Below are 12,797 nucleotides of genomic sequence, written 5' to 3'. Positions count from 1 at the left end.
AACAGGTCATTGCAAAGTTAAATCAAGCAATCTGTTTAAGCATTGAGCAATATTGCTGTACACATACTGATAAGGGTCTGCTTGTCTGTGAACCTAGAGTTCTCCTACAGCAGCATTTCTCAGACTAAGGTTCGGACCCACTTGGTGGGTCATGAGCCAATTTCAGGTGGGTACCCATTAATTCAAATATTTTATTTGAATTAACTTGATACTTGATACTACCATGGTATGTGACTGCATTTGAGGAAGTGTTACAGACCTGTACTTTTCACATGCTACTATGTATATTCTTTTAACAATGATAGTAAATGGGACTTACTCCTGGGTAAGTGTGGGTAGGATTGCAGTCTAGGGTAGTTAAAAATTTTCCTGCTTGATGATGTCACTTACGATCATGACATCACTTCCAGTGGGTCCTGACATTTGCATTTGAGAAAGTGGGTCCTGATGCTAAATGTGTGACCACTGTCCTAAAGAACAAGCCACAGAAAATCTAGAATTCAAATGTCATGTATCTCAGTGTCACTCCCCAAAATAGGCATGCTGTTATTTTAAAAAGTCTCTTGATTTCCTGTCACAAATAGCATGCCTCTCAGAAAGGAGCAACCATCGTACCTCAAGTTCCCCCACCACAAAATTGTGATATGATTCTAATGGGTATCCTTCTGTTTCCTTCCACAGACGACGTGCATCTCAGAAATGAGTATCAATAACCATTCTTCTGTGTCACAGTTTCTACTCCTGGAATTCTCAGAGGTCCGGGAGCTGCAGATCCTTCATGCCCTTCTTTTCCTGCTACTGTACCTGGCAACTGTCACAGGGAACCTTCTCATCATCACAGCAGTGGTCTTGGACTACCACCTGCACACCCCCATGTACTTCTTCTTGATGAACTTGGCCATATTTGACCTTGGTTCCATTTCAGTCATTTTGCCAAAGTCCATGGTCAACTCTCTCCTAAATGGGAGGCATATTTCTTATTCTGGATGTGTTGCTCAAGTTTTCTTTTCTCTGTTGTTTACTGCATCTAATATCTATCTCCTCACAGTCATGGCATATGATCGATATGTGGCCATTTGCAATCCGTTACAGTATGAGATGGTGATGAACAGACAAAGATGTCTTGAATTAGTTGCAGCTGTATGGATTGGTGGTCTTCTCAGTGGAGGGTTACACACCAGTGGCACCTTTGGAACTCCCTTCTGCTCTAACGTTGTCAACCAGTTTTTCTGTGAAATCCCACAGTTACTGAAACTTGCTTGCTCTGATGTACCCCTTTTTGAATCTGGAGTGATTGCATTAGGGGCTGCCTTTGCAATTGGCTGCTCTATTTTTATTATTGCAAGCTATGTGCAAATCTTCACTATAGTCCTCCGAATGCCCTCTGTGCAAGGAAGGAGAAAAGCCTTCTCAACCTGCCTTCCCCACCTCATTGTCTTCTCCATGTTTGTAGTTGCTGGAGGCTTTGCCTACCTCGGGTCCCCCTTTAATGCTCCATCACATCTAGATTTAGCCTTTAGCTTGATCTATTCCCTTGTTCCACCCTTGTTGAATCCTGTGATCTACAGCATGAGAAACAAGGATATCAAATTCGCCTTGTCCAAATTACTGGGGTGAGGAGTTCAGGTAAGGATAAGAATCATTCATTTTTTGCTAAGGATGAAGGTTGGAATAAGGATTCCAAGCATCCTTAATGACAAATCCAAGCAGGTTATTGGCATCTGTAGTGTGAACAATTCTTGAGCATTTTCATGACATGGTTATCTTGCCCAGAGCTCAAAGCAACTGAGGTATGCCAATTATGATGTGTTGCAATATGAAGTTATGATGAAAAGTCAAGCTTGTGTTTCCACAATACAATCTGTAAATACAATCTGTGAGGTTATGCCATCCCTGCCCAGGTGGCATACTGGTCCATGCTGAGCCAAGGTCGCAGAGGACTGAGCTTGGAGCCCTTTGCCAGGATGCCCTTCTTAAAAGGGGGGAGAACTTCAGCTCTGTCCTTATTTATTCAAGAGACATGCTGGGCAAATTGTCTGCATGTTCGTTTCAAAATGCATAGAGTGGTGGCGCTCTCTCCGGATGCTAGCAGAGTCCCAAAGCTGGTTGCAACTTGGAACTTACACAATTTACAAATACCTTTGGCCCAGGACCAGAAACTGGCAACTACCATGTTACATCCTCTGAAGCTTCCCTGTGCCATGTTACCTCCTCTGAAGCTACTCTGTGCTCACCTTCAGCAGCCAGATCAGGGCCAACTCCACTCTGAAGGTGTGCAGAAACTGCTTGCTTTGTGCTGCAGAGACTGCAGGCATGTACTCGTGAAATTGCCGGCTGAGTTGCACTCAAAAGTGCGCAGGATCTGTACCTATGGCACCTCCCCTAGTACCTAGGACTACTAACTTTTGCTACTGGCTTTCAGGTAACTGTTACCTTTCCGGCTCCTCCAATCCGCTTTTGGCGGCATAACCAGCCATGTCTTGAGTCCTCATGTGGGATCTCCCACCCCCCAGTGGTATTTTACTAGAGCGTAGCGCCCTAAGTCTAAAAATGCTGCGCACAAGGATAGCCCTGCTGATCGCAATACACCCTATCCTTGACCAGCATGGTGTATTACGTCCCCTTCTTCAAAATGGGTTGGACCCAGAGGGCACATCCAAATTAGGCTGAGGCATAAATCAAAATCCGCTTAGCCAAATGGCCTAATACTTGCAAGCTCCCTGTAAGATATTTTGAGTTTTTTGACCCTTCTGACCATCAGACACTGGGCTGCTCCCTGTCCGGAGTACCGTCTAAGTTGCCTGGTTTTTTTTTTTTTGGTTTTTTTTTTTTGGGGGGGGGGGGAGGCTGGAGCCACAGCCACCAGCACAAGCTAGTAAGGTACTCCCTTTCAGGCCACCCTGGGGGGGGGGGAGGAGCTGAATTTGGCTGGGGGTAGTGCCCTCCTACAGGCCAGGGCAAGGTGGGCAGCCCCCAGTTCCTTGTACCCATATGCGCCCATTTAGGAGCCCCTGGATCCGTGCTGGTTTGCAACGTACAGAAGCTCATCCAGTGCCTGTATACTCATCAGTAAGTCCCATTAGCATCAATGAGACACCCTCCCAGGAAAGTGTGGATAGGATTGTAGCCTTAATTCCAGATATGTCTAGCCAGACCCAAGACCTGTTATACTCAGTGGGACTTATACCCTATAAAGTGGAGCAAGGACTGGTGCCCTATGGTCCAACCTCTGCATGCATACTCAGAAGCAAGACCCAAGCTCACTCCCTGGCAAGTGGGGCAAGGACTGGAGCCCTATGGTTCCAGCCTCTGCATGCCTACTCCTAAGCAAGCCCCCTTTATCGTCCAAGGTGCCTACTCCTTGTAAAGTTGGGTGAGGACTGCAGCCCTATGACCCAGCCTCTGCATGCCTACTCAGAAGCAAGCCCCATTATAGCAAATGGGCAAGGACTGGAGCATTATGGTCCAAGCCTCTGCATGCCTACTCATCGGCAAGCCCTATTTTAGCTGAAGGGACCTATACTAGTCAGTATATTTTCTTGAAACCACTATATTATTATTATTATTATTATTATTATTATTATTATTATTATTATTATTATTATTATTATTAACAACAACAATATTTATATACTGCTTTATATACCTTTTATCTTACTGAATGATCTGAATGTCTAATATAAGGAGAAACATTTAAAAAATGCCTCTCTCTTCCTGTACTCCACAGCCTACACAATATTCTAATCTTCTGTTACATCCCCCCATTTGCCATCTTTTCAGCAACTAAGGGCGCAATCCTAACCCCTTATGTCAGTGCTTTTCAGCACTGACATAAGGGCAATACAGCTCTGATGTAAGGGAACGAACATTCCCTTACTTTGAGGAGGCCTCTGTGAGTGACACCCAACTGCAGGATGCACAACATGTTCCATTGCCACCACTATGCCAGTGCTGGAAAGTACTGACATAAGGAGTTAGGATTGCACCCTAAATTGTGCCAAGTGACTAAGGGCACAATTCTAACCAGGTCTACTCAGAAGTACATCCCATTTTGTTCAATGGGGCTTACTCTCAGGAAAGTATGGTAAGAAGCCAAGAGATATTTTTGCATCATTGCCCTCACATTCTTAAAAAAAAGTCTCCTGGGATTTGTTGCTACAGTGTGGAACATGGAAAATTCATGTAACAGCTTAAACATGTTCATATCTGAACAAAGAGAAAATTGTTTCTCATACCACATGGCAGGAGAGAAGTCCCGTCCCCGTCCCCGTCCCCACACACACACTGGTTTCCCAAATGGAGTTGGTGGGCTACTTTGGGAAATAGGCTGCTAGCCCAGAGGGTATTTAGCCTTATCCAGCAAGGTTTTTTCTTATGTTATTAAGATAAACTCTTAAGTAATTCCTTCTTTGGCCCCAACATATCTGAGCAGCTATATTCCATATTGCCCCACTCATAATTACCAATTAGACCAGGGGTTCCCAATCTTTGTAGTGCTGTGACCCACTTTGTCCTCTGTGGTGGATTGTGATGCACCTGGTGGTGCTAGAGCAGGGATGTGCGGTGGGTGGGGAGGCAGGTGAGGCAGAGAGAAAAGCAGCGCTGCCGCCATGTGAGGTATCAAGCACTCACAACCCATGCACGAGAGAATGTGGGTTGTGAGTGCTTGCAGCACCTCACATGGTGGCGGCGCTGCTTTTCAAAGGACTCCAGTAGAGAGGCTCTGCATCACCTGCCTCCCCACCCACCACACAGCCCCATGCTCGAGGCCTCTTCTGGTCCAGCAGCCCACTCTACAGGCCTCTGCAGGCCTCAGAGTAGCCCTCAGAAGCTGCTGTTAGTAACTTCTGGTTTTCAGAAGAAAACTGGGAGTGGCTTTCCGAGGTTTCTGAGGGATATTCTGAGACCTGCAAAGTGGGTTGCTGGGCTTGGAGAGGACTCCAGTGGTTCTGGTAATTACTGGTTGGGGTCCTATTTGGAGCTAAACCAGCACATGGGTGGGCAGCAGGGCCCAGATCATGACCCACCATGAGTGCTTGGAACCCACCAGTGGGTCACAGCACACACTTGGAGAACCACTGAATGAGACAGTGGGTTCCTCCCTCAAGGAAGTTGGGAATGTAATCTACTGGCAATGCCTACTTGATGGTGGCTCCCATCGTGTGGACCCCTTCCAGAGGATTCATATCATATTTGTTTAGATGACTAGTAAAAAAACAACAACTTTGTTTGCTTGTAAAGTTGTTGATCCTACCTTCTGCTTTTTAAAACCATAGCCACACCGTTGTATGGTTACTATTTTCATGATAATACGGTCTAATTAAATTGTCTGTTCAAATTTTAAGTGTGCACTAATGAGAGGGGGGAGGATAACAGGATTTTTTAAAAATCCTCCTTCTTCCTGCAGTGGCCAGAACACTGTACCAGTTATCAAATATTTTTCCTCATAATAATAATAATAATAATAATAATAATAATAATAATAATAATAATAATAATAATAATAATAATAATATAATAAACTTTATTTGTATCCCGCCCTTCTCCCTGAAAGGGACCCAGGGTGGCTGACAACATGTAAAAACAATTTTAAAAAGCATGATTTAACACAGATAAAAACATATTAAAAACACATTAACAGAGGCCATAAAAACAGTAGTCAGAATAAAAAGAGCATAAAACAGCAAATCATAGAGGAATCCAGCCTGTCAAAAAGAAACTAAAAGATGTATAAAAGTGTTAAAAAGGCCATGGAATCAGAAGGCTTGTTTAAAGAGCAGGGTCTTCAGGCCTCGCCGAAAAACTCAAGAGAGAGAGCCATTCTCAAGTCAACGGGAAGGGAGATCCACAACGTTGGTGCCACTACTGAGAAGACCCTATTTCTTTCAGCCGCCCCACGTACCTCCCTAGGCGGCGGCACTTGTAAAAAGGCCTTCTCTGATGACCTGAGAGGACGAGCCGGACTGTACGGGAGTAGGCGATCTCTAAGATAGCCTGGCCCAGAGCAGTATAGGGCTTTAAAGGTCAAAACCAGCACCTTGAATTGGGCCCGGAAACGAATGGGCAGCCAATGTAGTCCCCAGAGAAGCGGACTGACCGAGTCAAACCGCCTAGCTCCAGTGACCACACGGGCCGCCGCACTCTGCACTAATTGCAGTTTCTGAACCGTCTTCAGGGGCAGCCCCACATAAAGCGTGTTACAATAATCTAACCTCGATGTCACCGTAGCATGGATCACCGTGGCAAGGTCTGCACGATCCAAGTACGGCCGCAGCTGGCGCACCCGCCGAAGCTGAGCGAAGGCCCCCCTAGCCACAGCCACCACCTGGGAATCCAGGAGCAGCTACGAGTCCAGGTAGACCCCCAAGCTGCGGACCTGCTCCTTCAGAGGGAGTGCAGCCCCATTCAGAGCAAGCCGATAATCCAGCACCTGCATCGAGGATTTCCGAACCAGGAGAGCCTCTGTCTTATCCGGATTTAATTTCAGCTTGTTAGCCCCCATCCAGATCCTCACTGCCTCCAGACAGCGCTCCAGGCCCTCAACAGCCACCCTGGAGTCTGGAGGAAAGGAGAGATAGAGCTGGGTGTCATCAGCATATTGATGGCACCCCACTCCAAACCCCCGGATGACCTCTCCCAGCGGTTTCATGTAGATGTTAAATAGCATGGGGGACAGAATTGAGCCCTGCAGCACCTCAAAGGCCAGGGTGTCGAACAGGCATCCCCCAGCACCGCCATCTGGGACCGACCCTCCAAGTAGGAGCGGAACCACCACAAAACAGTGCCTCCAACTCCCAACTTGGCCAGTCGGCCCAGAAGGATACCATGTATCCTGGTAACTCATGTCCTACTGAGTTAGGGCCCAGTCCTATCCAACTGTCCAGTGCAGATGCAATCCCAAGGTAAGGGAAGCTGGGCCACTTTGCATGTCAAGCACTGAGCTTGGAGTCTAACACCTATCACTGAGCTGGAAGTGCATCCTCCATGGAAAATATTTCATTTTATGATGAAGACCAGAATTAAATGTTAGCTGACACTCCTGTGTAAGTATTGTTGGTAAAATAGGGAATAGGCAGCCCACTTCTGAGCTCCCAGGGCATGCGGTTTCAGCGGCACCAAAAATGCCTGCCACTGTATCCTGCTTGCCTTGGGAAGCCACGGGTGGGAGAAGGGGACTTTCATCCCGTTCCCCCGGGTAAAGGGAGTAGCCCTGCAATAGGGTTACTCCACCGGAAGCTCCTCCAGTCCCGCTTCCCTTCCTCCTCGTTCTCTCCCCTGGCACACCTCTCCCCATCTCCTGCCTCCCCACCTCCTGCCTCCCCATCAAGCCTCCTCCCCACCCTGTCTCTGCTGTCCGCCTGCCTTCCCCCCCCCTGGAAAACCTCCTCCCTGCCTCCCCCCATGCCCCTTGCCCCCTCTGCTGCTTGGTGGTTCATGTGACTACTGAGCAGCAGAGGCCAGGCACCTGCCCAGTGCTAGCCGAGCACCAGCCAGTACTGGGCTAGCATGGGTGCTCGCCTGGCATTAGGGCTCGCAAACATGACTTACAGCATGTGTGTGACAGTGCACACCGGCAGTAAGCTGGCGCACGGAGCTCAGGATTGGGCTCTTCACCATTCCAATATGAATTAATTTCCCCCTGGTCATCCTGTCAGCTTTTATTTCTTGTCTACTCTTCCTCTTTTGTTTCTAGCTGGGAGAAAACACAGGAAGACCAGAGACCATGGAGAGTGATTGGGTGGAGTAAATGGGGACTTCTGGTTATAAAGGGAACATGTCAAAAGAGCAGAGTGTCCAAAAGCAGAATGTCAAAATAATAGGGGACAGTGTAAGTGGCAGAAGGGCAGTTTAAACATATAAGCTCATCATATTGTCGTCTTTCGCTCTCTAGGAATTAGTTGCATAGAAGGGATATGTTTCTCTAACAGCTCAATCCTAACTAAATCCCTGCATGGTAATGCACATCTTCCGCAACATCTCAAGGGGGACTTTTGACTGCTGGAGGTTCCTAATGAGGGAACATTTATCCCCTTGCCACAGGTTCAGCCCCAGAAGCCTCTAAGGGGCAACTCTTGTTGTTGGCAACCTTCAGTCTCGAAAGACTCTGGTATCGCGCTCTGGATGGTGGTTCTGGCACAGCGTCTAGTGTGGCTGAAAAGGCCAATTTGGGAGTGACAATCCCTTCCACACTGGGAGCAAGTGTAGTGTGTCCCTGGTCTGTCTCCCTGGCTGTGGGCCTTCCTTCTTTGCCTCTTTGCCTCAGTCTGTTGGCCAAGTGTTTCTTCAAACTGGGAAAGGCCATGCTGCACAGCCTGCCTCCAAGCGGGCCGCTCAGAGGCCAGGGTTTCCCACTTGTTGAGGTCCACTCCTAAGGCCTTCAGATCCCTCTTGCAGATGTCCTTGTATTGCAGCTGTGGTCTACCTGTAGGGCGCTTTCCTTGCATGAGTTCTCCATAGAGGAGATCCTTTGGGATCCGCCCATCATCCATTCTCACGACATGACCGAGCCAACGCAGGCCTCTCTGTTTCAGTAGTGCATACATGCTAGGGATTCCAGCTCGTTCCAGGACTGTGTTGTTTGGAACTTTGTCCTGCCAGGTGATGCTGACACCTCAACATCTCAGACCTAGGCTAATGACACTACAGGGGAATTTAGTAGGCAGAAAGGCTCTTTGAGGTAAGGGAACATTCATCTCTTTGCCCCAGGAAGAGCCCCAACTTGTGTCCCAGCTTATACCCGGAAGTTTGCATTGACCCATGTCACTGGATCAAGCCCCGGAGGGAAAAAGGATGTGTTGCACATCAGCCCTAACATTTATGCTATAAATGATTTGGAAAAAAAATACATACAGAAAATGTGTTCACCACTGCCAAAGTTAAGAATTACAGACCTAATAAAGAAATGTTCTTTATACTGAGTCAGACTGCTTGTGCTTCCATTTCTGTACTGTATACACTACCTGGTGGTGGCTCTCTAGGGTTTCAAACAGGGGATCTCTGTAGATGGGAATACCTGCCAGCACTTATGTGTTAAAAGCATATGTCCAAACACCAGGGCTAGCTGGAGACCTCCTGACACATGTGGCAGCATGTCAAAAGCTGTCCCCGCTTACCAATGATGGTCATGCCTCTGCTTCTCCCGCTCTCCGATGTTCTGTCTCATTGGATCTCCTTCCTTCCACATTTTCTCTTCCTTTCTCTCTTCTTTCTTCCTTTTGTGATCCAGGGACTGGAAGGCAAAGGAGAAGCAGGGCAGGCAATATGGTGGACATACATGGGACCACAGACCAATTTGCTTCTTTGTGTGACCACTTCCATTGGCTGGGCCTGCTACCCAATCAAATATGGTCTCCCAGCAAAATACCCACCAAGTTGAAAAGCTCTACAGGACTGAATTTCAAAAGCGTATTTGTTTCTTAAAAAACACAAGCTGGCCAATGATCTTTGTGTAAATACTGGAAACTGACAAGCAGTTTCCAAAATGCTGTTTTGAGTTCCTTATTTCTCATGGTATAGATCAGCGGGTTCATTACTGGTGGTACCACACAATAGAAGATAGAAATTAACAGATTCATGGTGGATTCAGAGTTAAATATGGGACTAAGATAGGTAAATGAGGCACATATAACATATAAGAATATTACAATTAGGTGTGGCAAGCATGTTGAGAAAGCTTTTTGCTTTCCTTGGCTGGATGTGATATTTAAAACTGCTCTGAAGATTTGAACATATGAATAAATGATTACAGCAAAATAAACAAGGGATGTGGAAACTCCAAAGCAGAGAATCCACACTTCAGCAAGAGAGGAATCAGAACAAGCCAATTTGAGTACGTGTGGGATTTCACAGAAGAACTGATCAATGTCATTGGAACAGAATTCAATGGTGAATGTGTTTCCAGTATATAGAATGGCATAGATAAGCCCAGAGATCCATACCCCAGATGCCATTTGGATGCATGTTTTCCTAGTCATCAGAGTCTCATAATGCAGTGGGTTGCAGATGGCCATGTAGCGGTCAAAAGCCATGACACCGAGAAGGATGAAGTGGGATGCCAAGAAGAAGACAAGGAAGAACACTTGGCAAACACAGCCAGAGAAGGAAATGGCCTGGGTGTTCAGGAGGGAATTTGACATGGATCTGGGGACTGTGACGGATATGGAGCCCAGGTCTTGGCATGCCAGGTTGGCCAGGAAGAAGTACATGGGTTTGTGGAGGCTGTGACTGTAGATGATGATTGTGATGATGAGAAGGTTCTCCATGAGGGCCACCAGATAAATGACAAGGAAAGCAATGAAGAGAAGAGGCTGTAACTCCTGAATATCGGAGAAGCCATGGAGAAGGAATTCCATCACTCTAGATTGGTTGGTCATTGGATGTTTTGTATGATGCCTGTAGAAGAAGGAGAATAAAAGAATATGTTAGGGAGCAGGTGCACAAGTACAGGTTTATTGAAGGAGAAGGGGTCTCTTATATAAGTCAGGGTTAGGGTCCATATAATGTTAGGCCCAATCCAAACGCTACCCAGCACCACTGGAATGAGTGTTATATTACTAGGTTCTTTCCGGCAGTCACAAATGTGACATGCAGGAATGTGTGTGCTGGCCACAGCTGGAAGCAAGTGGGTGGCTCCGCTCATCAGCGAACCAAGGCCACCTGCCACCCCAGGTAGGATTGCACAGGTGATGGGAGTGAGCATAATGGGGCAACAATGGGGGTGGGGAAGAGGGGGGATTGAGACTGGGAAGTGGGCATGTTCAGCAGCAGCAGCATTGCTCACCGAATGGAAGCCCACTTTCCAGAGCCAATCTGCCTTTATGAGTCTACGTGGACTTGTGCCAGTGAGATTGCTGGTGCAGGTCTGAGTAGAATCACCAGAATCTGGTAGAGATTACCCTGAGCCATGGCAACAAATGTTCCCTTATCCCAATGAGGCTTCTGGAGGACAAAACTGCGTGGGATGCAGTGGAAGCCATGTTGCATCACCACACAGGGAGTTGCATTGGATTGGGCTATTTGAGTTATAGTGAAATGGTTTATAAAGGGGAGTTCCCCCCCCATGAGAAATAATGTAAATAGGAGTTAATGCGGACCATACATATAACAATGCCCTTCGTTGGACTTAAAAAGGGGGATTTTATCCCATAAGAAACAATGCATATTGTAGGGCTAGGGAGTGTAGAGAGTGGCTTGCAGTCCTGAAGCTCTATAAGCCCATAAGCACTTGCAACAAACCAAAAGATATCATGTGCATCTATTTGGACCAGTAATGATTTAATGACCCTCGTACAGAATACAATAGTGAATCTGAAAAGTTTGTCCAGGTGACCTGTCCACTAGGCAGTTTGAAACTTATGCAGCAGGACTTGCAGCAATTTATCAGACTTGCAAGTCCCTAGAGCTGTGGTTTTCAAACTCCCAAGGAGTTTGAAAGCCACAGTAAGTTCTTGCAGGGATGGAGCGGCGGGGCGAAGGCAGCGAAGTGATCCCAGGACTTTTCAGGGGGGCTGCAGGGGTTTGGGTGCACTTACCTGAGCTTCCTGCAGCCTCCCAGGGGTGCAAGGAGCCCTGCACAACCTTTGCAGGACTCCCCGCAGCTTTGAAAGTGAAAGTGGAGCAATTGCGCTCCACTTCTGGTTTAGAGGAAGCAGACTGCTATTGCTCCACTTTCACTTGTGATGCTTTGGGGGACTTGTGAACAGCCGCACAGGGTTCCCTGCACCCCCGGGAGGAAGCAGGAGGCTCTGGTAAATGTACCCAAGCCCATGCAGCCCCCCTGAGTGGCATGATCATGGGGATCACACCGCTGCCTCCTCCCTGCCTCCTGGCTGCCCTTGCCCCTTAAGGGGAAACAGGCCAGGACCCATAGACTGGGGCATAATGACACCCTAGTCTGCAAAGCCCTGCCATAAAGAAGACAGACAGACAGACATCATCCCATGGGCTCCAACATTCCTTCCCCTTAAAGCCCCTTAATCAGCATGACCTCTCCTAAGAGTTCAGCCTGACATCAGCCCTTGCAGAAGAAAGTCCTGCTTGCTCTCAGAAATGCCAACCAGGAAGCAAAATGGAGTTAGGTGAAATGGCACACATGTTGGGAAGAAGAGGATGTTCATACCATGGGGTGGGATGGGGCAGGATGGGGGATAGGTGGGGGCTATGTCAAAGGCAGGAGGGGGTGGCACATAACACAAGTAATTTGCATCAGATGTTATCCTTTCTTGTTGTAACTGAAACACCCCCTTTCTTGCTGCAGACTTGTGCCAGGTAAAGAGCTGTGCAGGTCCAAGGGGAATTAATCGATGAACGGAAAACTTCGGGAGAGGTAAGATAAAATATATTCCTGTACCTCTTTCAAGCCTTCCAACTTGCCCTCCCCTGCAGGATGAATGCAGGTCTCCTTAGCTTAGCTGCATTGGAGGAGGAAAGTTTAGGATTTGTCTGGTCGGGCCCAATCCTAACTAGAATTGAGTTTGTATACAATAGCAGAATAGAGTTTTATTTTTGTAAAATGGCCTCACCTCCAGAACCCACTGCCCAGCCAGAGCTAGTAAGCCACCAGTGGCGCCACCAGTGTGGGGGGGACAGGGCAGTTTAGGGGAGGGGAGGTGAAGAACATTGGGCAGAATGGGGCAGATACTGGAGGCCACGATATGTGCTGAGATCCTCATTCCATTTTTCCCTTGTTCCCTTTCTCATCCTGCACCAGCAAAGTAACCCAGATGGACGTGAGTTGTACTGTTAGTCATTTGTCAAACGACAGGTTCAAAATGAGAAACTAAACTCTAATCACTTTA

General features: G+C 47.4%; 2 protein-coding genes across 2 annotated transcripts; one reads left to right on the top strand and one right to left on the bottom strand.

Moving 5' to 3' along the window:
- Positions 1–699: 699 nt before the first annotated feature.
- On the top strand, positions 700–1,617 carry LOC136652884 (olfactory receptor 14J1-like). Its single transcript, XM_066629812.1, has one exon. The coding sequence runs from the start codon at positions 700–702 to the stop codon at positions 1,615–1,617; it is 918 nt and encodes a 305-aa protein (XP_066485909.1).
- Positions 1,618–9,416: 7,799 nt separating this feature from the next.
- On the bottom strand, positions 9,417–10,373 carry LOC136652883 (olfactory receptor 14A16-like). Its single transcript, XM_066629811.1, has one exon. It carries the CDS (start codon positions 10,371–10,373, stop codon positions 9,417–9,419), a length of 957 nt encoding a protein of 318 aa, XP_066485908.1.
- Between the last annotated feature and the right edge of the window lie 2,424 nt (positions 10,374–12,797).

This window comes from Tiliqua scincoides, chromosome 5 (assembly GCF_035046505.1).
Source record: "Tiliqua scincoides isolate rTilSci1 chromosome 5, rTilSci1.hap2, whole genome shotgun sequence".
Taxonomy (NCBI): domain Eukaryota; kingdom Metazoa; phylum Chordata; class Lepidosauria; order Squamata; family Scincidae; genus Tiliqua; species Tiliqua scincoides.
Note: the sequence above shows the minus strand (reverse complement) of the source record. Positions and strands in the feature narration are given on the sequence as shown.

What these genes read in the sequence shown, in the direction of transcription:
- LOC136652884 (XM_066629812.1), top strand. Translation starts at nt 700, where the DNA reads ATGAGTATCAATAACCATTCTTCTGTGTCACAGTTTCTACTCCTGGAA.
- LOC136652883 (XM_066629811.1), bottom strand. Translation starts at nt 10,373, where the DNA reads ATGACCAACCAATCTAGAGTGATGGAATTCCTTCTCCATGGCTTCTCC.